General features: G+C 48.5%; 2 protein-coding genes across 4 annotated transcripts in view; both read left to right on the top strand.

Moving 5' to 3' along the window:
- XPO6 (exportin 6) overlaps positions 1-20,228 on the top strand; it is a 54,347-nt gene extending 34,119 nt beyond the window's left edge. Inside the window, exons 10-25 of one of the 3 annotated variants that reach the window (XM_088523083.1) lie at positions 11-120; positions 2,598-2,706; positions 3,511-3,603; positions 5,427-5,496; positions 7,027-7,186; positions 7,887-7,979; positions 10,143-10,287; positions 10,668-10,814; positions 11,590-11,779; positions 13,009-13,164; positions 14,468-14,582; positions 15,071-15,242; positions 15,634-15,795; positions 17,142-17,240; positions 18,350-18,580; positions 19,506-20,228. In XM_088523083.1, the coding sequence (XP_088379209.1) occupies positions 11-120; positions 2,598-2,706; positions 3,511-3,603; positions 5,427-5,496; positions 7,027-7,186; positions 7,887-7,979; positions 10,143-10,287; positions 10,668-10,814; positions 11,590-11,779; positions 13,009-13,164; positions 14,468-14,582; positions 15,071-15,242; positions 15,634-15,795; positions 17,142-17,240; positions 18,350-18,580; positions 19,506-19,607 (2,154 nt within the window). In that variant the 3' untranslated portion in view covers positions 19,608-20,228. Of the gene's footprint in view, positions 1-10; positions 121-2,597; positions 2,740-3,510; positions 3,604-5,426; positions 5,497-7,026; positions 7,187-7,886; positions 7,980-10,142; positions 10,288-10,667; positions 10,815-11,589; positions 11,780-13,008; positions 13,165-14,467; positions 14,583-15,070; positions 15,243-15,633; positions 15,796-17,141; positions 17,241-18,349; positions 18,581-19,505 lie in introns of all 3 variants that reach the window. The other 2 variants (XM_010225409.2, XM_088523082.1) reach the window with 2 other exon arrangements.
- A 2,494-nt stretch (positions 20,229-22,722) lies between these two features.
- Positions 22,723-25,961, top strand: NME4 (NME/NM23 nucleoside diphosphate kinase 4). The gene is made up of 5 exons (XM_088523099.1): positions 22,723-22,833; positions 25,057-25,187; positions 25,375-25,476; positions 25,642-25,754; positions 25,827-25,961. The coding sequence occupies exons 1-5, from the start codon at positions 22,740-22,742 to the stop codon at positions 25,945-25,947; spliced, it is 561 nt and encodes a 186-aa protein (XP_088379225.1). The 5' UTR covers positions 22,723-22,739; the 3' UTR covers positions 25,948-25,961.
- Positions 25,962-26,532: the final 571 nt, after the last annotated feature.

Here is a 26,532-nt window from a genome sequence, read left to right as displayed (position 1 = left end):
TGCATTCCAGCCTACCCATGAAGGTTACTTTTCCTGCTTAGACATCTGGACACTCTTCTTGGACTATCTGACTAGCAAAATTAAAAGTCGTCTGGCAGACAAAGAAGCAGTACTTAACAGGTAAGTGGTCAGGAGGCCGCAACGAGGTTCTGTTGGTCACTGTGGAAGAACTATTAGGAACAAAACATTTTTTACACCACCTTTGTTTGTGTTACATTAGATATCAGTTTACGTTTTTTAGTTAAAATCCTTGGATTACTTTTGGATGAGTCTGTAATAGTAATGGAAACTCCAAAGTTTAGATTTTTATTTTGTTGTTGGCAGCTCTTCCTTTGTTGCATCTTGAAATAGGTGACACTAATTTTATCAGAAGTCCTTTTGTTGTCATTTAAAAAAAATAGTGAGTATACTGATATCTTGTTCAAGTTTGGTAGGCTTAAAAACTACCAAGGCATGTGCCCTGTTGTGTTTCACTAACTGTAGAAGTTGCTTTCCTTTTGAGTATGCTAAACATAAGTGGTTAGTTACTGACATGCAGCCTGGCACTGTCACCACAAAGAACAAATGTGGAACTAGGTTACCCCAGGCAATTCTTTTCCTTTCAGCATGGGAACTGTCTTCTTAATTTCTCAAGCAGGATGCGTTTGCTAGTTCCTAACTTGCCAGTGTGTCTGCCTAATGCTGGTGAACGGTGCCTTGGTGCTCTGCTCTCTTTCCCTCTGGCAAACATGGGCATGCCACTTACTATTTTCACATCAATCTTTTTGTGATGGAGAAAAAGTCAAAGGTAACAATAGGTATTTCTCTTGCAGATATGTCAGGTTGTAAGAAACAGCATATAAGTGACTGAAACTTGTGTTGCTGTTTTGTCAGAAGTTTCTGTGTGTCTGTCCTCAATGACAACTTCTGTAGTTATAACTTCCTTCATGCTTTCAGACATATAACCACTTTGATTTGATAACTTGGGTGTGGTTACACAACAGGAACACCTGATGAAACTTCCTATTCTGTGGTTGAAAAGCTTTTCATTTTGTACGTGTTAAAGTTATGCTATTGGATAATTCGCCACACCTAAAGTTACCTCATCTTTTTACAAAAAATATGGTAAGTCAGGCTCCTTGCATTGATTAGTGACAGCTGACTAGTCTGTCACTTGGATTACATCACGCTCCGAGTCTTTATCTCAGGAGATGTTAATGCCTACTTTTCTGACTTGATCTTGTTTAGAAAATGGTATGACATTCCCTTGTCTCAAATCAGGTGTTTTAAGAAACGAAGCTTAAAATGGGGGGAGGACCTCATCAAATCCCCCAACTTTGACCTTGTGTTAGCAGAAGTAGGCTGCGTGATCAGATGGTTCTGCCCTGATTTTGCAATTTATTGTTATTGGATTATCAAGAGAAAGAAGGATCTTTTGCAGCATAGCTTCTGAAAGATAAGAGGATATTTTTCAGTTTTGTAACTTCAGTGTTGTAGTGCAAGTGGAAAAAGTGATGCCTTTTACTTCAATGGAGAACAAGGGCCTGGTATGAGCTGCAAAAATACCTGCAATTGTGTGGGAGACATTGATGTAGACACTGGTGAAGCAATTCAACAGCAAGAGGTCTGGAAAAAAAAAAAAGAGAGAAAAAAAGACTTCTTATTTATAGACCCATTCTGTGAAGACTTAAACCCTATGTAAGATCACTGGGTAAGAAATAACTCATGAATGGTCCTTGTTTCACTTTAAGCATCTGGCCAATCCATCAACTCTTAACTTCTCACTTCTGTTGAAGAGCTGAGAAATGTGATTAGGGCCACTGCTCCTTTATCTCATCAGTTGTTCCCTTCTTGGACTAAAGATTAATTGTAAAACTGTGGCTGAACGAGATGATGCTGAAGAGAGCTGAATTTATTGGCCAGCTGCTTTGAGGAAAGAAGATAGCAGAACAATTGCCTCAGGGGAGGCCCCTTTAGCAGAAGGTAGCAGTAACTCTGCCCTGCTTCATCAGTTCCTTGGTGCCTCCCCAAAAGCCAAGCACTGGGCTGAGGTTGCTGGGGAGTAGCTGGAGCAGGAGGAGCTGCCGTAGCCTCGTGTTAAGGCAGGTTGAGCAGACCAAGAGGTGCTGCCGTGTGCTGGAGACCAAATAAAGGTACCCAGAGATAAGGCAGCCCAGCTTTCAGCAGGTCAAAACACGTGCCTGGTATTTTCAAGCAGAAATGGGTAACTGCTCTGTGTCAGAAAAAGCTCATGCTGTTCATGCGTATCTGCTACATTCTTGGTAACTAGTTTTGCTGCCTTTCCTGTTTTAATACTCATAGATCGCTTCTCTTAAGTTCTTGGTTTGGCCCTCAGAGATGCAGGAATATCTGGTATTCCCGCAGGCTATTTCCTTGCCGGTACACCATAATCTTGAAATGACTTACTATTTTTAATCCTGTGATCTGTTTGCTGATTCCTGAACAAACCTGTAAAGCTCTGCTGCAGTTTCTTGGCATTGTCTTGCATTAAACAGCCATCTGTTCTTCACCTCCTTTGTGCTGGAAGGGCTGAGGACAGAGCAGTCTCTGCAGAAGTGTTTTATTGGTCTCTTGCTCTGTTTTCTCCATGGCCACAGGTACGAAGATGCCTTGGTTCTGTTGCTGACAGAGGTGTTGAATCGAATCCAGTTCAGGTATAACCAGGCACAGTTGGAGGAGCTGGATGACGAGACACTGGATGATGATGTAAGGAGCAGAGTTGAACAAGGACAGCTGCAGGTCTGGATATGAACTGTTGTATTGGTTAGAGCTGGAATGTTTTTCCCAAAACATGGTCAGGCTTTTGGGGCACAAGCTAGACAGGTGCCGCTTAACTCAATTTTGCCTGAGTTTCCAGGCTTAAAGGAGCATGAAATGTCTTTTATTGTACTTACTCACACTAAAAGGATATGACCTTTTCTTTAACTTTGTTGTGGAAGAAATACCAAAACATATGTCTTGATTATTAGAGGTATTAGGTGTCTATTTCCTTTTGGTTTGGAATGTAAACGCTGAAAATACCTCAGAGAACAAAAGTTTCAAGTTGTATTTATCATTGATGCTTTCATTTGAACCTTCCATTTCTCCAAAGTCAATATGGTTAAGCATAATCTGGTCAATATTGATGTGCTCCAGAAAGAGTGAAAGCTAAGTGGAGTAGGTGACCAGAGTGGACGAGACCAGAGTTACTGGAAGGACAGGTTGTGCTGTGTAATGGGTGCTGGTCAGCAGTGCTGTTACTGTATTTGAAGAGTGAAATCTTGTGGCTTATCGCTCTAGGGGCCATATGTGCACAGGCTGACAACACAGATTGGTAAATTATTCCTCATCAGACATCCATGGGCGTATGGTAATACGAATAACAGTGTATCTTCAGTATCGAGGCAGCCACAAAAGTCAAGCTCTCAAAAGGAACTAGCTAGACCCAAGCTAAAGTGAAGATGTGCTAGTCTACAAAGAGCTCCCTGTTTCCTGAATGTGTAACCCTCACCGTGGTGTTTCTTCCCATAGCAGCAGACCGAGTGGCAGCGGTACTTGCGCCAGAGCCTGGAGGTGGTTGCAAAAGTCATGGAGCTCTTGCCAACTCATGCCTTCTCCACACTAGTAAGTAGCTATGACCAGTTGAAGGACTGCATGAAATGAACTCCAACCACCGAGGTTTGTTGCAAGCTGTTTGATAGAGGCCCCAGTGAGAAGGAGAAATCAAAAAATCAGGGATCTGCTTTTAGATGCAAAAGCTTGACAAAGAGGAGACAAGAAGTCAAGGGAAAAAAAATGTCTGTCTCTGTCAGATTTCTTGGTGTATTTTGAAGATGGCCCTGCAGTGAGCATCTGCCTTACTTGCTGGACACTAGACTCTTTAGAAATTCCCATCTCTTGAAGTAAATATTTAGTAACAATCCTTCACTGTTGTTTATCTTGACTTTTATATTAGGAGGCGGTGCTGTGAATTGGACAGATGAGAATCTCATATTAGGATTTTACAGAGATTGAAATTTTTATTTAAATGAAAGGCTAAGCCCAAATGCTAAAGAAAGGTCTGAAACAATTGAGATTTATATCTAACAAACACAGATTAGCGTGCTTCTCTCCAACTAGTGCCGCTGTTGTAGTGTTGTAAAAAATTGCCTTGGCTTGCTTAAAGCAAGGTGTTAAGAAGGAGAAGACTCTGTGTGGGGCTGATTTTTTGCTTGCTTGTTTTTTTAATAGTTCTACTCCTGTAGCTATAGAAAGGCTTTCAACTGTTAATTAGGCACACCAATTTATAATCCTGTAGTGAGCAATTTGAGCCTCGTGTTATTTCATTCTTGTGCTCTGGATAGCCCAAGAGGTGCTCAAGAGGCCCTATATGTAATAGCTTTTAAAATGCTGTTGAATTCAGTGGTGAAGTTACCAGTAGCATATATTTAAATATAATATGACAGCTGCAATTACTGTCCCACACTGGGCAGTGAATGGCTACAGATCCTTTCACTGATATATGGATTAGATTTTTGAGTATCCAACAACCTAAAATGTAGTTTCTGATTTTGCCAATAGAAACTAGGCGGAATTATACCAAACTAAAATGGTTGGAAAATATTCTACAAGGTGGGATATCTGCAAGGAGAAGGTTAGCAGGCAGTTCCCTCCTGTCTGTATGGAGGTGTGCTCAGGCACAAGGCAGTTAATGCCCTAATCCACGCTGCTGCAGGGACCTGGCTCACTGAGCACCAGTCAGGAGGGTTTCTGGTCCACATGTGCAGTATATTCTCCCGTGTTAGCACAACTTGTTGCCCAGCTAAGTGTGCCTAGGAGCAGAGATGCCTGCTGTCAGCCTTGAGTGATGAAATGAGGTTAATGCTCTGCGTTCCTAGGCCAGGATGCATCATGATTGTTGCTTGTTCCCTGGGTTCTTTTCCCCAAGGGGCTTCAGCTTCTCCTGATTTGCAGCGGGCCAGCAGAGAGGATGTGGTGCTTTCGTCTAAACTGTTTGCAAGGCACTGAACTCAGCTTTCCCAGTTACATGTTTTGGTAGCTGCACTTTGTGAAGCTCATGCTCCTTGATTAGGTGGGTGCAGTTGAGGCATCCTGTGCTCCAGGCTCAGGCTTTCCCTGGTTCTGTACCCCTGCGTTGGTGAATCTGGTTATGCCCTGCTATCCCCTGCGCTTCTCAGACCACCAACCTGTGAAGTTGACTGCTGATATTCGTGGGGAAAAAGAGGAGTCTTTTCAGTGTGGTGATCCTCCCTGATTTTATGACAGCTATCAAGACATGAAAAGCTGTGCCACGTGGAGACGGCCCACAACCTGGAAACTTGCCTATTTTCCAATGTCTTTTTGAAGGCAGCAGAGAGAAATAAAAACCATTCTCTAATAGTGTAATTATAGTTGAGTGTAAACTGTCTCTACCAGGTCCCAAAATCATGCTTTTTTCTTGTCTTTAGTTCCCAGTTCTGCAGGATAACTTGGAAGTGTACCTGGGACTCCAGCAGTTTGTGGTCACGTCAGGGACAGGTAATATCACCATCCCTCACTGTAGTCCTCAGCTCTCTTGAGTAGCAGATTTTGAATGGTAAAAATTATGTATACCTGCTTTAGCCTTGCTTTATTCCTATTCTGTTTAGAATGTAGTAGCAGTTTCTGAAGACTTCTGTCCAGTAGGCATCTCGGGAGCTTTTACGTACAAAGAAGTATAAAAAGAAATCAGTACTGTGAATAAAAATGAAAAATGATTCATTTTCTTAGGAGGATAGCTTGTTGCTTCTTTAGAAGTGAGGAAAGTAGAAACAGTAGTGGGATGAATGTGAGATCTGAATGAAGAAAAATTATAGCTAACGATGTTTTCAGTCCTCCAGCCCAGTAAAAGGAATCTGTTCAATTTTAAATACTGTTGTACATATACTGTCTGTAGCAAATTTTGTATGGAAGCAGATGCTCCTTATGGTACTTTTGGCTCTCTTGATATCAAGAATGGCAATTTTGCATAGACAGTTCAAGAAAAAAATACTTCCAATTTAGGATTGGTTCACACCCAGGATTGCAAGCAATATGCGTGGAGTTTTTTTAGTGCTGTAGTTACACTGCCTGTTAGAAGGTTCCATGGAGATTGGCTCTTCAACTCATGAATTAGATGCAACTGGGGATTCAGAATTGGGCAATGGGATACTGGTGCAGGTGGTGTGTGCATGGCAAGCTTGTTGCTGAAAATATAAATGATCTTAGATTAAATATGAGCAGCAGAAAGAAAAGCAGAGTTCCTCTAAAACACGTCGTTGTAGAATGTATGGAGGGGTTGTTGCTGTGTTGGGAGGGGAATGAAAGGTCTGGAATGTATGGAGATGCGATACACAACTGAGCAGTTGTTTATAAAACATGCAAATCTCTTTAGTATGGATTCCTGTATCCTTTTAGTGTGCTTCTTGTATTTGAGAAGTCGAATTTAAATAACCATGTTTCAAATTAGAAGCAAATATGCCCTTCTGAATCTGCCTCTAGTGTTGGGGAATTTATGGCACTTGAGCCAGCAGAGGGAGTTTCAGGAATGACCTTCTCCATGGGTCTGGAACTGCGTTTTGAGATCAACAAATAACCAAAAAGGCCCCTATTGTTTTTTAGACCTTCATTCGAGATAGAGGGAAATAAATATGTAAAAGGCTGAAACATTTGGTAGCTTCCACCTTGTTGTCCAGTGAGGAATTTTGAGCGTGGCTGAGTTGGAGCAGTTGAACTTGCCTTACTCAGTTCGGATGTTTCCACCACTTGGACAGAACTGAACTGTGACCCACTGCAGAGCTAATTTAAGAAGAATGCCTGTAATGTAATTAGAGTAAACTTTGCATTTCCTGTAGCTTTGTAATTAGATTTCCCATCCCAAAGAGCTGTGTTTATTACAGTCACAAGGTTATGTGTTTTCTTTCTCTCACAAATTTTTTAAATTATGAGTTTCCAGACTGCTAGGCTTTTTTTCAGCAGATACTAGCACAAGTGAATATATACACTAGGGTCTTTTGGCTTCGTTGCTAATGAACTATCATGTCGTTTTAGGTCATAGGCTGAATATCACTGCAGAGAATGACTGTAGACGTTTGCACTGCTCCTTGAGGGACCTGAGCTCTTTGCTGCAGGCAGTGGGACGTTTAGCTGAGTACTTCATTGGAGATGTGTTTGCTGCCAGGTTCAATGATGCGCTTACAGTGGTAGAGAGGTAGGTATGGGATGGGGAGTTTGCTGCTTTTTTTTCAGTACAGGGAAATATTGCCAGCACTGCAGTGAATGTCAAAAGCAAAGTTTTTCTGCCTTCCCATTTCGTAATTAAACTAGAGGACCAGGACCTTAGCACTGAATGCAACACTTAAGTTTCCCAAATTACTTTCTAACCTATAACCAAAGACATAAATTACTAATATGAGTTGGAGGTAAATTAAATCAATTATTGCAAAAGGCTGAGGTACATGTTTGCAGCACGTGTTGGTGATGCAGTGGTAAAGTTTGATAACTTCAGAGCCGCATGTCATAAGGCTAAATCTCTGGAACCCTTTTTTGTTGTTGTTAAAAATATTGTAAAAACTGGAAAGCAGACTTTTCAGAAACTCTTCCAGAAATTTAATTAGCCCTCAGTTACAAATTACAGAGCCACCCTGGTTACATTTTTATTTCACTTCCACTTAGGAACATTGTCTTGTTTCATTCTACCACAAACAAGGAAATAGGCTCTAAAATAATTTCAGATAGGCGCCCTAAATCTTCTATGTATGTGTGGCTAAATATTGATTTAATGACTAAATATAGACTTGCCAAGAGCTGCATTCAGATAAGATGATCTTCTAGTGGTTTTGTAGTAGATTTGTAGTGTGTACACGTGTCTCACAGTTCCTTTGCACTGCTATTTATGTATTCACTTACAGGTTGGTAAAAGTAACGCTATATGGGTCCCAAATTAAACTATACAACATCGAAACTGCAGTACCATCTGTATTGAAACCTGACCTTATTGATGTGTGAGTATGAGATATCAGCTACAAATGATAGCATTTAAATTCAGTGCCTGCAGGGGTGCAGGCAGCTTTAGATCTCCTAAATTTGGGTGCTCCTAAGCATTTGCTTGGCAACTGTTTTGAAAAATTGCTAGCTTTCCAGGAGAACATTTTCTTGTAACTATTAAAGCCAAGACTACTAGCTACTAGCATTCTGTGTTCTTGGGCCAGTGCTTCCTCAAATTGAAAGACTCAGATTGTTTAAAGGAAAATATACTGGGAGTCAGGAATAAGCCTCTAAAAGCAAACTGTTACTCTATTTTGCACTAAAGACGATAAAACCACAGTTATTTTGTGGTATGATTAGATGGTAAAATAACTGTTAAAGGTAGTCTTTTAATAAACAGATCTACTGTCTGTCTGTAGTTCAGGTTTACATTTTTTTTTCCTACCAAAGATTTTTTTTTTAAGTGCAGGGTTTTGAGACCCTTGGTTTCCAAGACAAACGTATGCCTCATGCTATGGATTTCACAATTGAACACCTTCAGTCCAGAAGCTGGCATGAAATGTAAAATCTTGATGGTGTTAGTAGCAGAACGCTGCTCTTGATGGGCTTTTGGGGACCTGCCATTGTAATGGTTGTGTTGTACAAAGCTGTTTGCTGCCAGCTGGCATTTGAGGAGCAGAACTTAAATTTGTCTTTTTAAATCTGTTAAATGTTCCGGTTTGTTATAGCAACTCCCTGAAAATCCACCTTTGATTTCACCATGTTGTTCCCTGGATTTTGCCTAATAATCTGCAGTTGTTAGTCCTGAGTTTTGTGGAGATTATATTGTTTGAATGGACTCTTTCTCCTTTCATAGTTTGCAATAACTCAGGAAGCTTTTTACATCACCTGTTAGTGAGGGTTTTTCATTCCTTCCTTTTGGGTATGTCCAGTGTTGCAGCAGAAACTTGTGATCCCTTTTCTAATGCTAGTTTAACAACTCACATTGTCTAATGCTTGAGAAGACTGCACTAAGAATCGTACTAATTTGTATTTTTTTAGCACTGTGCCAAAAATAATGTTTTCATCTACCTGTTGATTGTAATTTGACTTTCCTAGCTTTCTTATACCTTTGGCCAGGTACACTGCGCTTTTAAGCAAGCCTAGGGGAAACAGATTCTGGGACAGTTCGGTTAATGGGGAGTAGTTTAGGCAATAAATACACTGTAGGAAGGAGAAGGAAAAGCTTTGCTGTTCAAATGTAAGGTTTAAAAAGAGACTTTCCTGCTCTTTCCTGTTTGCAAATTCTGAATGTGGTGACAGTGTGAGGGATTCAGAAGGAGGTTGATACAGACCTGGGAGTTGCCTGTTATAAGCACTAGAGATCTTAAACACTGAAATGCAGTCACTGTGCTGGGGACATGCATGTTTGAGAATCTTCATGTTTTGGAGGATTACAGGCTTTTTTTTTTTTTTTTTTCTCCAAAAAAATCTGCAAAATAGGGGTTGATTATGAGTGATTCTTCCAACTGGGCAATATGTTTCACAGGCTGATACTGTATGTAACAGCAGATGCCAAATGGTATCCATAAGGCAACTACTTTCTAGTCCCCCTTCCTGTCAATCAAATGAGTATGCAAAATGTTTCATATACTGCAAAGACTAGGGAGTGTGGCAAGTGCTTAGCAGAGTGTCTGAGACTGCAGTGTCACAGCACTTGTCAGTCCCCAGTTGTTTTTGTTCTTATTATTTTGTGTGAGTTCTTGACTGTATTCTGTTTTCCTGCCTGTTTGTGCACAGGGTTAAGAAGTCTGCAGAACTCAACACGCTAAATTGCTTTACTTTTCAATAAGAGCTCAGAATTTCCTAAGCCTGAGCAGATATCCCAGACTCTTTAGGTGCTAAAATCTGAGGGTATATATTTATGAGAAGCAACAAGTTTGCATTTTGCATCCTTTATTATTCGCTGGCACAAAAATCCTTCTGAACCAGTGTAGTACAATTTAAAGCCATCTCCATACCCCACCAGGGAAACATGGTGATCAACCAAGCTGGACTCAAGTTTTAAAGAGAAAGCTGCCAGCTTTATCTGAAAGAGTAGCAAGCCTGTCCTTGGTAGGCCATCGAGACTGCATCCTGAGCCCCTGTGCTATGTACCCGTTACGTCGCGTGTCTCACGGCTGTGTGGGTCCCGCTTGCAGGCACGCGCAGTCCCTGGCGGCGCTGCAGGCCTATTCGCACTGGCTGGCACAGTTCTACAGCGAGGTGCACCGGCAGAACCCGGAGCAGTTCATCTCCCTCGTCTCCACCGCCCTGGAGGCAATTACACCCCTCATCAGCTCCAAGGTACTGTCAGGCCCAGCCTGTGTGCTGAGACTAAGTTTCCCTGTGGAGGAGTGGGAGACTCTTAAATGATAGGATAGTGCTGCTCTGTTCAGGCGTTAACAGTCTGTTGTGGACCGTGGTGTCTGTGACTCTGAGTTTGAGAGCTGGATATTTGGCTTTCAGAGCAACAGCAAGTGTTTCATGTAAAGCAAGATTGATAGCAACGTGGCATAGATGGCTGCAAGAGTTATATATATATGTGTAAAACACTACATATAAACCATTGGTTATGCCTGGTTATTAAAGGCAGCTCCCTGTGCTGTCTGGTACCGGTGCTGTATGGTGAGGGTCTCTGTGCTGGTGTCATTGAGGACCCTGACCTCATAACCTCTCTGCTGCAGGTGCAGGAGAAGTTGCTGTTATCTGCTTGCCACCTGCTAGTCTCCCTAGCCACCACAGTGCGACCGGTGTTCTTGATCAGCATCCCCGCGGTGCAGAAGGTGTTCAACAGGATCACAGACACTTCGGCTCAACGGCTTCCTGATAAGGTGATTTTTGGCACAGAAACACAGCAAGAATATATATCAGGTGTCCCTGGGAAGTACTGTCTCAGCTCTTGCTGCCTTTTTTTTTTTTTTAAAGAACAAAATAAAGTAGTAGTTATTTCTGTGCATTGGTTATTCAGAAATCCGTCATGCAGTTTATCAGTAGTCATTTATTTCATAATGAAAAAACACAGTTGCAGCACTTAAATCTTTCTCTTTTATTTGCTGGCACGGTCCCTGACTGTACACTTGCTTACTTTGTCTTTCCAGTGCAGGCATGTTTATGGCACTTGCTTTTTCTTTGCAAAACTAGCAGCATTCTGAATTCCTCGCTCCGAATGAGTATTTATGTTACAGAAGTACCAAGAAGCACGGTGGAGATTGGGATACTGTCATATTGTGTACTAGCATGGAGATAAAGCACTGTACATACCTGCAAGCTTAATGAGTAGAAGAGATAGAGCAATAAGGGTGGCATCGTCTTTATTTTAGAGAAAACCTGCAGCACAGATTTAGTTCCCCAGGAGGACTCACAGTGCTGGGAGCTGGCTCCAACCCTGAAGTCCTGCAGCTTGGCTTTGTTCTCTCAGCTGCTCCTTTTTGCTGGGGTTCAACTTCTGCTGCTGAACCCTTTGCTCTATCTATCTAGTCATCCAAGACAGCAGCACTTGCTCTGCTCTGAGGCTGGGGTTGTGCTCTGGGTTGGCAGTCGAGCGTGCGGCTCCTTAGCAAGCCCTGCAGAACTTGCTCATTTTGTTGGATGTCTCGTTGCTTCCAGGCCCAGGTGTTGGTGTGCCGAGCACTGTCAAACGTGTTGTTGCTGCCCTGGCCTAATCTTCCAGAGAGTGAACAGCAGTGGGCAGTTCGCTCCACCAACCACGCCAGTCTAATCTCTGCCCTCACGAGGGAGTATCGCCAATTAAAATCCAATGCCATCTTGCCACAGAGGAAAGTGCAACTGGAGGACAGTAAGTGCCCAGTTTCTTAATCTATGTTGTCTTCTAAAAGGTACAGCACAAACTGTTGAATATGGAGTAGCTAAGATTTTTCTTCAATAATGATTTTGTCTCAGAAATTGTGCAACAGAATAAGCAAGGGGAAGAAAGGAGCAGTTGGAGTCTTGTCTTCTGTGAAGTGACTCTTATTCTGTCTCTTCTGTTCCTGTGTAGAGGGTGCCGTGCTCCACATTGCCTCTAAACTGTTCCATAAAAGCACAGTCTTCCTCAGCTCCTCAGAGAAAGATAAAGTTTGTGATTAAAAAATAGCCATGTACATAGCGATGATTGCTTTAAAAATGCTCAACAGGCTAATGCTAGGCTTGTCAGGCTGTTTTATAAGGAACATTGACCAGAGGCAGCATCAGTGAAGATTATGGCTGTGGGAGCTTGAAAGAAAAAGTAAGATTTTCTTCAAGACTTAGTGAGTTGTGTAGAGATGTGTATAAGCACAGGGAGAACCCTGCACTGATGGGGCCCAGGGTCTCTTGGAAGCTTCAGTGGTGTATTTGGCTGATTTGGGGGAGGGAGAAGTGAGTTTCTTGGTTTGGAATGGTTTGGGGGGATGAGGTGACTTGGTGGATTTCAGAGAATCACTGGAAGGATTGTTTAGAATCCTGTAGTGTCACAGCCTTGATGGATCAATGTGCAAACCTGATGTGCTGGTCAGATCTGAGCAGGGAAGGAAGGAGTGGGATGCAGAGGGTCATCCGAGCCCAGCAGACAGCTCATGTGGTTTCAACTGAGCCACTCGAGTTTTGCGAACATTTGGGTTAGTTTATACAGTGATTGTGTGTCACTTGAGTTGTTACTTTCAGTCATCTGACTGTTTAAAGCACTTTTTCTTTTTTTGTTTTTTTTTTCCATTGGCTAGGGATTTTTTTTATTAAGCAATTTGTATTTGAAATAATGCAGCTCACATCTCCCCCTCGATCTCTGCTCTTACTAACCAAGCAGCTGGTACTTCTGCAGGACAGTAAGATTGTGTAATTTGAGAAGGCAAGTGGCTACAGCAACTTAATTGAACCTGTTTAAATACTTAAAACATGCAGTCAGGAACATTTTATTCGCACCTGGGCTTGGCGTATATGCTGTCTTGAAGGCTTTAGTTTACTCTATGCATGAATTTGAATTTTGCTCCTTTTCCTGCCTCTGGTGAGTAGTTTTTGTATATGCAGGAAGTTGTGTCTCTTATTTTTCAGCCAAAGTGATCATCCATCAGACACTCAGCGTTCTAGAAGACATTGTAGAGAGCATCTCCGGAGAATCCACCAAGTCCCGACAGATCTGTTATCAGTCGCTGCAAGAATCCGTGCAGGTCTCTCTAGCCCTCTTCCCAGCTTTCATTCATCAGTCAGGTATAACCATAGGAAAGGCTTTAATGTTGTGAGTAGCTTTATGAGCAACTGATATCATCCAAAGTCTGTCAACGTAGAATTATGGTGCTCGCGTGAAATGTGTGGGTTTGTGATGCTGAATGGTGTGAATAGTGCTTCGGGGTGGCTGTTTGAATGGAAACTTCTGAACCAGGCTGACTCTTCTACAGAAAAGGGAGACCTTGTGCTCTGCCATCTAGAAAATGATGGTGGGGGTTTGGCAGTCTCCAAAAAGACGGATGTGTCCCATGTTCAGCAGTGAAACAAGGATGGAAGTGTTCCCGAGCACAACAAGCTTTAAAATGCCCTGTCCATCTCTAAAGTGTGTTTGGCATTCAAGCTTGGGGACAAAGAGGAGCAGTAGCTCTCATCAGATTGTCTCAAATGATATTTCTGTGAAGAAAAGCCTCCTGAGGGGTAAGAGGTTTGTTGCTTGGAAGTCTTGTTACCAGTGACTGGAAAAGTTTGTGTATCACATCAGGCTGGCTTGTAAACCTGGGACTACTGCAGCTTCTCACGTGAAGAGCAAACTTCCTGGAGTGGAAGTTTCTCAGTAGAGCAAACGTGTGGGGAGGGAAATCAAAACTGAAAAATAGAAAGGACCCAAGAGCTTTATGCTGAAACGGTGGCTCCATGGAGTTGCTGTCTGGGGAGAAGGCCAGCAGCCTCGTGCAATTACATTAGCTACAAAAGGCTGCAAGAGGAAGAGCTGCACGGCTATAGCTCAATGTGGTTATTCAGTCAAGTGTGCTGTGGCTGATGGAGAATTAGCTGATCCTGCAGTGCTGATCAGCTAATCGCACATGCTGAAAACTGCTTCTGAAGTCAGAAGGATCCTTTCAGTTCCTGCCAAAAACCAAGTTGGATTCTGTCTCTTAGCTGCTCCAAACCGTGTTAGATGTTTTGGACTTCCTTGTGTTTCCTGTTAACCCTATAACAGCTGTGAACAAGTGGAGATTGGCCCGGATCTTTGCAGGAGCTTTCTGCAAGTATTCTGTGTAGGCAGGCAAGATGAAGGGTCTCCAGTGATAGTCTGGGGTTTGTTCTGGGAGTTGTTTGGTGCTGGCTGTGCTTGTCGTCCCTGGCAGTGTCTGAGGTGAATGAACAATCTTAAAGCCCTGTGGTACCAGCTGCTGGTTTCCATTTCTAGTGGGAGCCCTGCTGCTCTATTTTAAAGAACAAGTGGGTTTCCAAGTACAGAAAGCACAGCTCTCATAAAAAGACTTCTTGGTGCACTTCAGTGCTGTCCTAACACATTCTTTTTGCTTTTCTGTTATCCTCGTAGATGTGACAGATGAGATGCTGAGCTTCTTCCTCACTTTGTTTCAAGGAGTGAGGGTGCAGATGGGAGTGCCTTTCACTGAGCAGATCATACAGACCTTTCTGAACATGTTCACCAGGTATTGTCCCATATTCATGACTTTCTTATGCCTCAGAATTATTAACTGCAGTGAGTTGTTCTCACAAATCCGTGTCCTTCAGGAATATAGTGCTTCCAATCTCTTATTGGCCAGATTTTTGCCATGTCCCAGGACTATATCTGAGGAAAATGATTCTGGAGCCTGAAACAACCCAACCCACACATATCTGTACAGGCCACCGGGCTATTTCAGCTCTCCCACAGACGTTCCAGTCTTGAAAGTGTGTGACACTGGACTCCAGCGCTGCTGATTAGCTCCTAACCAAGATCTGAATGTGCCCTGTCTCTAAAAGCTCTTGGTTTTGGGGGAGAATGTTAATTCTCAGTCAAAAGCCAGCTCCCTTTCAAGGCTTAATGTATTTGGTCTGTATTAATTAGGAAAGCTTGGAGGCACTGGGTGCTTTTTGTTCTATTAGGTGAGCATGCAGATTGCTAGGGTGGTTCTTACCCTGTGACTTTGTGTTGCAGGGAGCAGTTGGCAGAGAGCATCCTCCATGAGGGCAGCACTGGCTGTCGGGTGGTGGAAAAGTTCCTGAAAATACTGCAAGTTGTGGTACAAGAGCCAGGGCAAGTTTTCAAGCCTTTTCTACCCAGCGTCATCTCACTGTGCATGGAGCAGGTCTACCCCATCATTGCAGAGGTAGGACTACTGTCACGCCGGGTTGGAAAGGGGGAGGTTGTGCGGGGGTGTGGGAGCAATGATGTTTTTTGCTTTTTCCTGTAAGTGTCAGTCCCTATATAGGGACAACTGGGTAACTAGACAGTGGGAATCACAAGCGAAGCGGGCAGAGGACTTTGTCAGGGATCATCAAAGCAGCTAAGTTACAGATGTGCTCAAAGTAGAATGAGGAACAGTGAATTTTTAGTGCTGTTCAACAGTCACTGGGTTTGATGCTTTGCTTGAAGGGGAATACTTTGATGTGCTGCTACCTTTGCTGCAAAGCGCTGTCCTGGGCAGCCACCCCACAGGATGCTGTTGGTGGTGGATGCCAGCACAGGAACCTGTTTGAGTTGTTCTCTTTTTCTTCTAGCGCTCATCTCCTGATGTGAAAGCAGAATTGTTCGAGCTGCTTTTCCGGATCCTCCATCATAACTGGCGGTACTTTTTCAAATCTAGTGTTTTGGCCAGTGTCCAAAGAGGAATAGCAGAAGAGCAGATGGAGAATGAAGCACAGTTCAGTGCCATTATGCAGGTAACTTGTTTACTCTCTCAGCTGTCTAGAACTCTTTCAGTGGTGGAACATGTGCTAGTTGCAGCGATGCTTCAAAAATGTGGCTCACTCAGACGGCCCCTTGAGTAAGGTGGTGAGTTTAGAACTGGTGAGAGGGAATGCTAATTCCTCTCCGTGCCTCCATCCTTATTGAGACTCTTCGTTTGGACCTAAAATATTACTGATGCTGACTCGCTTATTGTTATTGCAAGACTGATGGTTAGTGTTAGCATGAACTATCTATGCAGAAAAATTTACATGAGACCTACCTGAGACCTCCTGTTATTTTGATGCAAAGCTCAGATTAAACGTTTCGTAAATGTTCTCTGTTGTAAGAGCAGCCTGTGCTTGCATTCAGGATGTTACTCATTTGTGTACTGTTTTTCTCTGGACATGGGAGTGCAGAACTGGCTCAGTCTTGGAGACGCTTGGGCCACTTCGGACATGTAACAAAGTGGCTCATATGAAGGCAAACTCTGCCGTTCCCTGGCATTTACAACCAGTGAAATTCTGCTGCCCACCTCTCCCTGTCTGTACAGTGTTTCAAAGGAGCGCAGGGCATAAAAGATGTTTTGTCCTGAAGTAAGCATGGACTACCAGAGTAGCCCAGTGGGGTACAGCAAACTTTATTCTTAGGCTCTTCCCCATTTCTGTAATTCCAAGTTCAACCTTTCAAGTCTCGTTACTAATTTCTTTGTAATTTCCTACAGTAACACATTAAACCCATCTGCCAGTTGCCTTGGAACTGGATTCATATTGAAAATAAAACCTCTGCATGTGTATTCGGGCTTCGTTCATGCTCACAACAGGCCCCAGGCAGTGTCTCTGAAACACCCCAAAACCTTTATGAGCAAACAGCCTACCAAGGGCACTGCTCTCTGCATTCAGTGTTCCTCTTCAGGGAATGCTTGGTCAGCTGTTCCCAACTCACCTAGCTCAGAAAACTGTTCTGTGAATTTTGGATACAATCAGATTTCCCCTAAGCTTCTTCATCCCCATTGACTGGGCAGCAGCAGAGCTGATTTTACAGCAGCAGCTTTTTGTGCCTTGGCTGCCCTGAGAAGCAGCAGAGGCCGCAAGGATTCACGAGAGGGGCTGCTGTTCTTGGACGTTGGGGCAGTCCAGTGCCCTGCACAGTCAGTGTGTAGGAGAGCCCAAGTTCTTGGTGTGCATCTCAAGCCATGCAATGATATTTCCAGGTGAGATCTGTGAACAGGTTCTGTTTGACAGGAGTGTATTTTGGGGGTGAAAACGTTCTTGTTCTGCGTGACAGGTTTGATGTTTTTATGGTATTGGCCTCCTTCCTTCAAGTCTGCTTTTATTCCTAGGCTTTTGGACAATCCTTCCTGCAGCCTGACATTCACCTGTTCAAACAAAATCTCTTCTACTTGGAGACGCTGAACACCAAGCAGAAGCTGTACCACAAGGTGGGTCCTGTTTGCCCGGCACATGTTCTGTGTCTTGTTTGGGGAACTGTGAATCACTGCCAGGGAAGGGGTGTGAAGGCAAAGGGCAGTTAAAGGCTCTTGCCTTTCAATCCAAGGAGTATGGAAAGCTGCCTTTGGAAGATCTCAAATAACCCAGCAACTGAAAGCCAGGATTTGAGTGCTTATTTACCACAGCTTGTGGTTGCTGTGATCCTGCTGGATGTTCTGCTGGTCAGAATGGCATTGCCATCTCCCTGGTCCTGTGGCCATAGACACGGGAGGGATCTCAACTCTAGCCAAAGCAAAGCCTTTGTATGTGCCTATGAGAATGAAGGAAAGCAAAGAATATACCTAGTGACAGAAGGATTTTTGGCCTGGCATTGTGGAATTTGTTCACCAACAGGACAGAGGCTAAATCTCTCTGTCACTTTGACCTAGTTCAGCTGCAGGGTATTTATTTGAACTTTACTGTGGAGTCCCTGCTAGGGGTTGTCCATTGCTGTCACATGAGACCCATCCTCCAGATTCTCTCCTAGTCACTTGCTAGCTGCTGTCGTGAAGGGCTAGAGTTGGAGTCCAGGGTCCTGCCCTCCTGGTTGCTCTAGGAAAGCAGAGCCTTCGGGTTGGCGTTTGTGGTCACAACCCTAGGACAGCCCTTCGTGTTAACAGGCGCTTCCAGGCGGGCAGCCAGCTACCCTGGGAACTCGGGGTGCTTTCAGGAGCCCTGTGCGGGGTTAAAAACTGGCTGCAGATTGAATAGGACCTGATGTTTCCTTAAATGCCAAGGCTTAAACTCGAGTCAGACAGCTTGAGATAAATGAGGCCAAATTCTCCCTTAGCCCTAAAGCAGGAATGGATCTAGTTTTGTTTTACCCTCTTGCGTTCTAGGCCTGGCTCAGCTTGGGAAAGCTTGCTCTGTGCACGCAGGACCTTGCAGCCCCATTCATAGCTCAGAAGCTGCTTTTGTTGCAGCTCTGCTCACTTACCCAGTCTGATCTTGATGAGTTTTTGTTACGTCCAAGGCTGTGCACTAGCTGTTGTCCTCCTCACAGGAGGATTGCTGCTGTAACTAACTGTAACACTAACTGGGTGCTGCTTTTCCTGTGCAGAAGATCTTCCGGACAACGATGCTGTTCCAGTTTGTGAATGTGCTACTTCAGGTGCTTGTCCACAAGTCGCATGACCTGTTGCAGGAGGAGATTGGCATTGCCACTTACAATATGGCCTCAGTGGACTTTGATGGCTTCTACTCAGCCTTTCTCCCCGAGTTCCTGGCCAGTTGTGATGGTGTGGATTCTAACCAGAAAAATGTGCTGGGAAGGAATTTCAAAATGGACAGGGTAAGAGGGGGGAATGCTTCAGAAGAGTAAAAGACATCCCAAGATGTGCAGTGTTATTTTACTCCTGAAAGATTTTAGCCAGCAGGCAGAGGCTTCTCTGTGTGCTGTTTTGAGGCATCCCCCTTTCATTACAACCACTTCCATAGTTGGCAGTGCATTGCCAAGACCTATCACTGTAGGTAGCCAGGCTGCCATTTCATCTAATGGGCTGCCTTGTGCTCCAGGAGTTAGGGGGTATATCTCCTGGAGAGAGTTTTCCCTGAAATAGACTGGCATTTTCTAGAGTTGGATGCTCAGATCCTTGCCAAATTTCAGCTGCAGCTGCTTGCCAGATGTTCAAGGGCTGCAGTACAGATGCTTGCATTTCCTTTAAACCCCTTGTGAGTGTGAAGCAAATGGTCTGTAACCTCCCCACAGAACGTGATGGCAGCACAGCAGGGCATGGTTTCCCTCTGCTGAAGCTTGCTTGTCCAGCGAGTTTCCCATTGGAGGCGGTGGGGTTTGAGGCCAAGGTTAGAGTGTTTGGGAAAGGAGCCTTGAGAGATCACTGAGCTCCAGAAGGCAGCTGAGGGAAAACTAGCCCTTGTTACAGGGCATCTGGGACCCAGGATCCCAGAACTGCACCGAGCAGGCGCTGTTTGATGGCCAGTGTGTTTGTGCCTGGCTGCGTGTGGAGGAGCCAGTGCCATGAGTAGAGCTTTAATTAGCTCTTCGCTTGCAGCAACTCTGCAGTCTGGGGTCCCTGTGCACAGGGAGGCAGAAACTGGCATTTCCTGGGTTCAGACTCTGAGGAAAACGGTTCATGCTGCTATGAAATTCATGTGGGTGCTTGTGGCCCCCTCGATTTGTTTCTAATTTCATAGTAAGACAGTGCTTGTAGATGGTAATCTCTTTGCAGTACAATGTCTTGTTTGATCTTTTCCAGGATCTGCCGTCATTTACCCAGAACGTGCACAGACTGGTGAATGACCTGCGTTATTACAGACTCTGCAACGACAGTTTGCCCCCTGGGACTGTGAAACTATAGTTACTGCACTGGACTCGTGTTCTGATCACTGTAGGGAATGGATCCGTATTTTCTTTTGCCATCACATTTTCTCTCCTCCCTGGTTTCATCAGTACTGCAGGACACGGAGTCTTGCACGTGGGCACATGTTACTGGAGTCACGCACCACGCTTCCTTCTCTCCCAACCCCAAGGGCCCCGGCTGGAGTCAGCACTGTCTGCAGGATGTGTCTTAACGCCCAGCCCAAAGGGCAGCTCTGCTGTATGGGCAGTCCTCTCACTGGGGTTTTGTTTTACTAACGTAGCACTTTGTTGCGTCCAGAGATTACTGTGGAGTTGTCTCGGGAGATCTTGTGCGTATCAATCATGAGGCAGAAGCGCCAAAGACTACTTCAAACATTCGTACCTTCATGTCATTCCACCTTCCTGCCCCTGCCCGGCTCTCAGAGGAGGAGACTCATGATGTTGGGACTGTTTTGGCACTTCTGTCACTCCTTTTGTTTTTAAATTGCCTTGAAAAACCTCCCTGCTGTTTGGGGGGATTAGAGACTTTTTTTTTTTTAAAGAATGTTTTCTCATCATTCCATTGTGATACTAAAACAACATGCTTAATGGGAATAAACTGCTTAATTTGTTGTTTTAAGTAACTTGTCTGAGTTCCCTTGCAGCCCTGCCTGTCAGCGAGCCTTTTTGCTGTGTTGAGTTTCTCCCTGTAGGCAGCGGTCCCTGCAGCCCTGCCCCGTGACCAAGGACTGTGCCCTGGCTGCAGCTATGCCCCTCCACGCTCTGCACAAGGGCTTTTTTCTCAATTTTACCCTCATATTTCCAGCCTGTTTTGCCTGTGTTTTGTGTCATCCCTCCAGCTGTCTGTTGTCCCAGGCGATGGGGCTGATTGTAGAAAGGAAAGCTCCTCCTAATGTTCTTGATGTTGTGTCGTAGGACACGGAGCTGGAGAGCAGCTCCTGGCCAGAAGGACTCGTTGTTGACGTTTGAGCACAAGGTTAAAATCAAAGTCCCTATTCACATTGTGCCAGCTTTCATGGCAAAGAGTCTCCGATTGTGCAGCCGGGAGGGATTTTTCTCTGGTGTCGCATAGCTAGTGTAAAGTGTTGGTCTTAATCCTCAAGACAATTCCTCCTTAATCCTCAGGACAATGTCCTTTTCCTCAGGACAATTAATGGAGGCAGCCACAGCAAGGGTTGTATGGTGAGAATAGTGCCTGTTCTGGTGAAGGGGACACATCTGAAGTTGTTCAAATCCACAGGGGACAGATGTGGGCTTGAGAGGGGATGGCTGCATAAGGGACATGTCTGAGTGTGAGAAGGAATTGGTGAGCACTTAGGGATGGCATAGCTCCCGTTCAAGTTTTGTGAAAAAATGATGACAGGCTGCAGTGCACATATTTACCCTTTAAAGATAACGTTTGCTGTTTGGAGAGCATGTTTGCAGTCAGAGCCCTGTATCTAGATCATCTGAACAAGGACCTGTTTGGTGTTTATGGGCTTCAGACCTTGCAAGGAGCAGCTCAGGTTGGGAAGATGCACATGAACCAAGTCCACACAGCCGAGCTGCGTGAACTGCTCTCTGCAGAGATCTGAGAGCTGTGGGACCATCAGCTTGGAGAGGGTGGTTATCCTTTAACTGAGGGGAAAAATAATCTTAGAATCATAGAATTATTATGGTTGGAAAAGACCTGCAACACTATACCTTCCAACCCTGTTCCCATGTGCCTCATCTACCTTTTTCTTGAGCACTGTCAGGGATGGTGACTCCACCACTTCCTTGGGCAACCTGTTTCAATGCTTGACTACTCCTGCCATGTAGAAATTCTTCCTCAGGTCTAACTTGACCTCCCCTGGTGCAACTTGAGGCCACTTCCTCTGGTCCTACCCGTAGTTATTCTGGAGAAGGCATCAACCCCTGCCTCACTGCAGCCTCCATGGAGGTAGCTGTGGAGAGCGATAAGATCACCTCCGAACCACCTCTTGTGAAGAGATCTCTGAGCACTGCCATGCAGGGGCCCCTGCAGAGCAGCTGGGTCTCTAGACAGGGAGCAGGGTGGCTCTCGCTGGCCTGCCGGCCCTGTGCGAGTTGGGTCTCTTGCTGCTCTGACACAGCCTGCGTGAGGTGAAGAAGGCTCTTTCAAGAACAAACCTGGTGCATGTCTCACCACACCAGGCGCTGGCCTTGTCCCGGCCCCGGGACCTCAGCTACCTCGGGTGTTTCTGCAGACTGAGCAGGTCCCTCCACAGGGTGGTCGCGTGGCCTCTGAGGTTGGGGCAGGAAGGGACTTGATCCCCAAGAACAGCTGAGCTCGAGCCACTCAGCCGTTAGTGGTGCCACCCTGCTCTGAGCAGGGCTCTACAGGCTGGTGATGGCTCCGTTTCTTGCAAAATTATGGGTCGATCTTGTTAGTTTGCTAATACAAGGTGAAAGTGCGTGTTTTTCCCTCGCTGACTTGCTGATCAAGGGCAGCGGTTTGGAAGGTGTCCAAGCCTGGACGTTGCAACCTGCAACCCCTTGCGCCAGAACTGCAAAGGGCCATTTGGCCCTTGCTGTGTAGAGAAAATTTTCTCCTGTGCCAGTCGTCTCAGACAGGGCCTAGTGCCACCTTGAAGCAAGTCCTAGGCATAAAGGCACCCTGGCCCGGCAGGTGCTGAGCCAGGAGCAAACCATGAAATTCCTCTGTTTCCTGAGTCCTGGTGCTGGGCACTGCTCCCGGTGCTCTGGGGTGCCCACGGTCCTGCGGGTCCCGTCACCCGCAGCACCCAGGGGCTGGGCACCCTCCTGCCTCTGCCTTGGAGCTCTCCAGGCCAGCCTGCTCCATGCTGAGATGCTCCATGCCAGGATGCTCCGTGCCAGGATGCGCCAGGCTAAGGGTTGCACATGGGCTGGGGATGCTCGGTGTGAAGATGCACCAGCTCTGCCCCGCTCCCTGCAGCGGCGCTCTGTGCTGGGCTGCTCCGCGCGGCGCTGCCCATGCTGGGGTGCTCGGGCCGGGGTGCTCAGGGCAGGCAGCGGTTCCACGACCTGCCGCGCTGGCGGCTGCTTTAAAGGGGAGGGCCGGAAACGGGAGCCGGCCCCGGCCGGGCCATAAAGCCGCCTCCGGGCAGGCGGAGGCTGCTGCGGCCAGGTCCGACCCGCCGGCCCCGCCATGGGCTCCCTGGGGCGCTGCCTGGCCCGGAGCCTGTTCTGGGGGCAGCTGGGCCCGCGCCGCCTCCCCGGGCCGCCCCTCCGCCATGGCTCCGGTGAGACCCAGCCCTGCTCCCTGCGCTGCCGCTGTCCCCATCCTGCCCAATGCTGCCCCTGTCCTGTCCTCTCCCTGGGCACTGCCGCTGTCCCCATCCTGCCCAGTGCTGCCACTGTTCCAACCTACCCAAGTGCTGCTGCTGTCCCCATCCTATCCCTGTGGCACCCACTGTCCCCATCCTCCCTCCTAGTGCTGCCCACTGTCGCTGTCCTGTGTGGTGGTGCCTGGTCTCCCCGTCCTGACCAAGCAGTGTCTGCTGTCCCCATCCTCTCTCTGAGCAGCACCCGCTGTCCCTGTTCTCCCTTGGTGGCACCTGCTTTTCTCCATCCTTCCCTGAGTGCCATCCCTGACCCCCCCAAGTTGTCCCTATGCCCCTGCCCCCAGCAGTGCTCACTGTCCCCTCTCCTGCCCTGCGTGATGTCGCAGGTCCTGGGCACCCCCTGGCCCTGGGGCAGCGTGCGCGGCTCACAGGGCACTTTGTGGGGGACAGTGCCTGAGGCTCCTGCATCCCCCATGTGCCGGGATGGGGCAGGGGCTCGTGGCTGCCCTTGAGCCCCTCACTGATCCAAAGGGACTGGGTGTCCCCACAGCCCAGTGGGGCTGTGTCCCAGGAAGCAGATGGGATGGGAATGTCTGTGGAAGCTGGGCTATACCTGGCAATGGCCAGCGAGGCGCGGGGTGAAGCAGTGAGGAGCAGTGCCGGGCGCCCCTGTGCTGTGAGCCTGGCTGGGGCGCACCCGGCAGCAGGCATCTGCCCTGCGCCCCTTGTCCTGCTCCGGGAGGTGATTCCTGGGGCTGAGAAGCAGCAGGGCAGCGTTAGTCTCTCTATAGGCAGGAATCCCTCTCCCTGCCCCGTGCCTCCCAGCAGCCAGTTTTGGGGTCGGATGTTGGCGTCACAGCTGAGGGCTGGGAATGGCATCAAGAACCCGAGACTAACAGTAAAACACTCGTGCTTGAAATAATCTCTCTCTCCTCCTGTCTTCCTCTGTCCCCTGCTGCCCCCCGATGGATGGGGCCGTCCTCCTCTGTCCTGGGGAGCCTCTGCCTCCCTCCCTCCCTCCCTCCCTCCCTCGCCTGCTGCCCAGCCCCTGTCCCTTCCTGTCAGCTCTGCCCCCCGGCTCTCGCTGCAGGTGCCGAGTGGGCCTGGAGCCGCCCGGGCTGCTGTGGGGCCGGGTGCGATGGAGGTGCTGGACCTGCCAGCCCCAGGCTGGAGAGCGGGTCCAGCCGCTGGGGCTGCCTGGGGCCCGGAGCACCCCAGGGCGGCGGAAACTGGTGCCCAGCAGCTTCGGGGGGCAGTTCCGCACCAACGGAGCGCTGAGACTCAGAAGCTGCTTGGTGCCGGGGTTGTGCCCAGGACTTGGGCTCCCTTGGGGCAGGCAGGAACAGTTTGTGGAGCTCAGTCCATGGTCCTGGATAGGAGGGAGAGCAAACAGGGCTGGCAGGCGCAGAGGGCCCCACTGCGGGCTGCACAGCTGGGTACAGTGTGTGCTGAAACCCGTGCGCTCTTGTCCCACTTTGGTTCAGAGCAGCCGTTTCCCTTTTGTGGACACGTCCTCCCCGACGCTGGCCGCTCCCTCCATCGTCCGCCTGCAGCTCGTCCCTAGGGCCCGTGACACCGAGTCCGCCCCGCGCGCCCCTGACCCGGATGCTGGCAGGAACCCAGCGGGGATGCTCACGGGTTGGCCAGCCCCGAGGTCCCCGGGGAGCTGGGGACATCCTGCTGAACCCTGTGAGGGCCGGGGGGTGGAGGGGACGTGTTGTCCCTGCACCAGAGCTTGGGTTTGCTGCTGTGGCTCTCGAGGTGTCCTTGGCCTCTGGCACGCGCCCAGCCACGGCAGGGGCTGAGCCGGGGGTGCTCTCGGGTCTGCGGTGCATGGTCCGGTTAGTGACACAGCCCCAGCGTCACCTTGGGCTGCTACACAGGGCCTGGCGCGAGGAGCAGCTCGCTCTGGGGCAGGGAGAAGGATGCCCCACGTCCACCCCATCCCCTGCCTCCTGCTGCCAGGCAGGGCTATTTCACAGGGGGTCAGGGGACACAGGGAGGCCCCAGCACCGGCCTGGTGTCACTCAGTGCCAGCACCATCACCTTCCACCTTTGGTGGGACCGAGTGCCCTGGGACCACCCAGCCCTGGCCACCTGCACTGGGATCCGCTTCCCAATGTGGAAAGAGGCCCCGGTGCTGTGGTTGACGCCATGACCTGCCATCCCTCCCTGCTACAGGCCCCGCCGAGCTGCAGGAGAAGACACTGGTGCTGGTGAAGCCCGACGCCGTGCAGCGGCGCCTGGTTGGGGACGTCATCAAGCGCTTTGAGAGGCGCGGGTTCAAGCTGGTGGCCATGAAGCTGCTCCAGGTACCTCCTCCCCATGGAGTGGCCATGTCCACCGAGCTCCCCATGGAGGTGTCCCACAGAGCCCCAGGGCCGCCTCTTGCTGCATGCCTGGCTTGGGGTCTCCTCCTGCCCCAAAGCCTGGGCGAAGGGGCAGGCGCTGGCAGGATGAGGGTGCCCTGACAGGCCCCCACCCGTCCCTTGCCTCCAGGCCAACCAGGGCATCCTGGACAAGCACTACCAGCAGCTGCGCCAGAAGCCCTTCTACCCTGCGCTGCTCGCCTACATGACATCGGGGCCGCTCGTGGCCATGGTGAGCCCGGGGGACTCCGCGGGCACCCGCTCATGAGCTGGGCCGGGCGGGAGCCACCAGCCCCGTGCCGGGGTGAGGCGGCACCTCCCGGTGCTGGCGGTGGCCCCCGCCGGGCTCCGCACGGTGCCGGCGGGTGGTTGGGGCTCACACAGCCGGCGGCCGCAGGTGTGGGAAGGCTACAATGTGGTGACATCCACGCGCATCATGGTGGGGGACACCAACTCGGCCGAAGCGAAGCCGGGCACGATCCGGGGCGACTTCAGCATGCACGTGAGCAGGTAGGGGTGGCGCCACGGCGCCGCGCACCGTGTTCTGGCATGGCCCGCGCCCACCACCGCCATCCCGCGCAGGAACGTGGTCCATGCCAGCGACTCGGTGGAGACGGCGCACAAGGAGATCGGCTTCTGGTTCCAGCGCGATGAGCTGGTGGCCTGGGAGAGCAGCGACCGGGACTACACCTACGGGCCCTAGTGCAGCCACCACGTCCCACCACACACACCCCCATTAAAGTGGTCTCCTCCGGGCCTGTCTCTGCTCTCCATCCCTGGGCAGTGGCCATGGGGCCGTGGGTGGGGGTCAGGGCAGTCCAGAGGGGCTGCTGGAGCCCCCAGGAGCTTCCTTTGGGGCATCAGGGACTCTGTGCTGTCTCTGGCGCACTGGGGTGATAGACGGATGTCACTGGAGGGGACACTGAGATGACACTGGGGGACAGTGGGGATAGTGGGATGGCGCTGGGAGGACGCTGGGGGGCAGCAAGGACGCTGGGGGGCAGTGAGAGCACAGAGATGACACTGGGATGACGCTGGGGGGCACTGGGGACCCTGGGATATCTCTGGGATGACGCTGGGGGACTGTGGGGACACTGAGGTGACACTAGGGAGCGGTGGGGACAGCGGCATGACGCTGGGGGACAGTGTTGACACTGGAATGACGCTGGGGGCGCGGGGCACCCCGACACGGCGCTGGGGGGCGCTGTGCGACACCGCCCGCCTCCCTGCGCGGTTGCCAGGCAACGCCTCCGCACGCCAGCGCATGCGCGACGGCGCCTTCCGCGCG

This window comes from Tinamus guttatus, unplaced genomic scaffold (genome assembly GCF_059628265.1).
Source record: "Tinamus guttatus ecotype Peru unplaced genomic scaffold, ASM5962826v1 Tinamus_guttatus_pri_ptg000172l, whole genome shotgun sequence".
In the NCBI taxonomy this organism is placed as follows: Eukaryota; Metazoa; Chordata; class Aves; order Tinamiformes; family Tinamidae; genus Tinamus; species Tinamus guttatus.
This window is presented reverse-complemented; position numbering and strand designations above follow the sequence as displayed.

Excerpts from the sequence above, each read along its gene's own strand:
- NME4 (XM_088523099.1), top strand. The coding sequence starts at position 22,740 with ATGGGCTCCCTGGGGCGCTGCCTGGCCCGGAGCCTGTTCTGGGGGCAG. Across the intron at positions 25,188-25,374 it reads TGGCCATGAAGCTGCTCCAG|GCCAACCAGGGCATCCTGGA; the intron begins GTACCTCCTCCC and ends CCTTGCCTCCAG. Across the intron at positions 25,477-25,641 it reads CGGGGCCGCTCGTGGCCATG|GTGTGGGAAGGCTACAATGT; the intron begins GTGAGCCCGGGG and ends CGGCGGCCGCAG.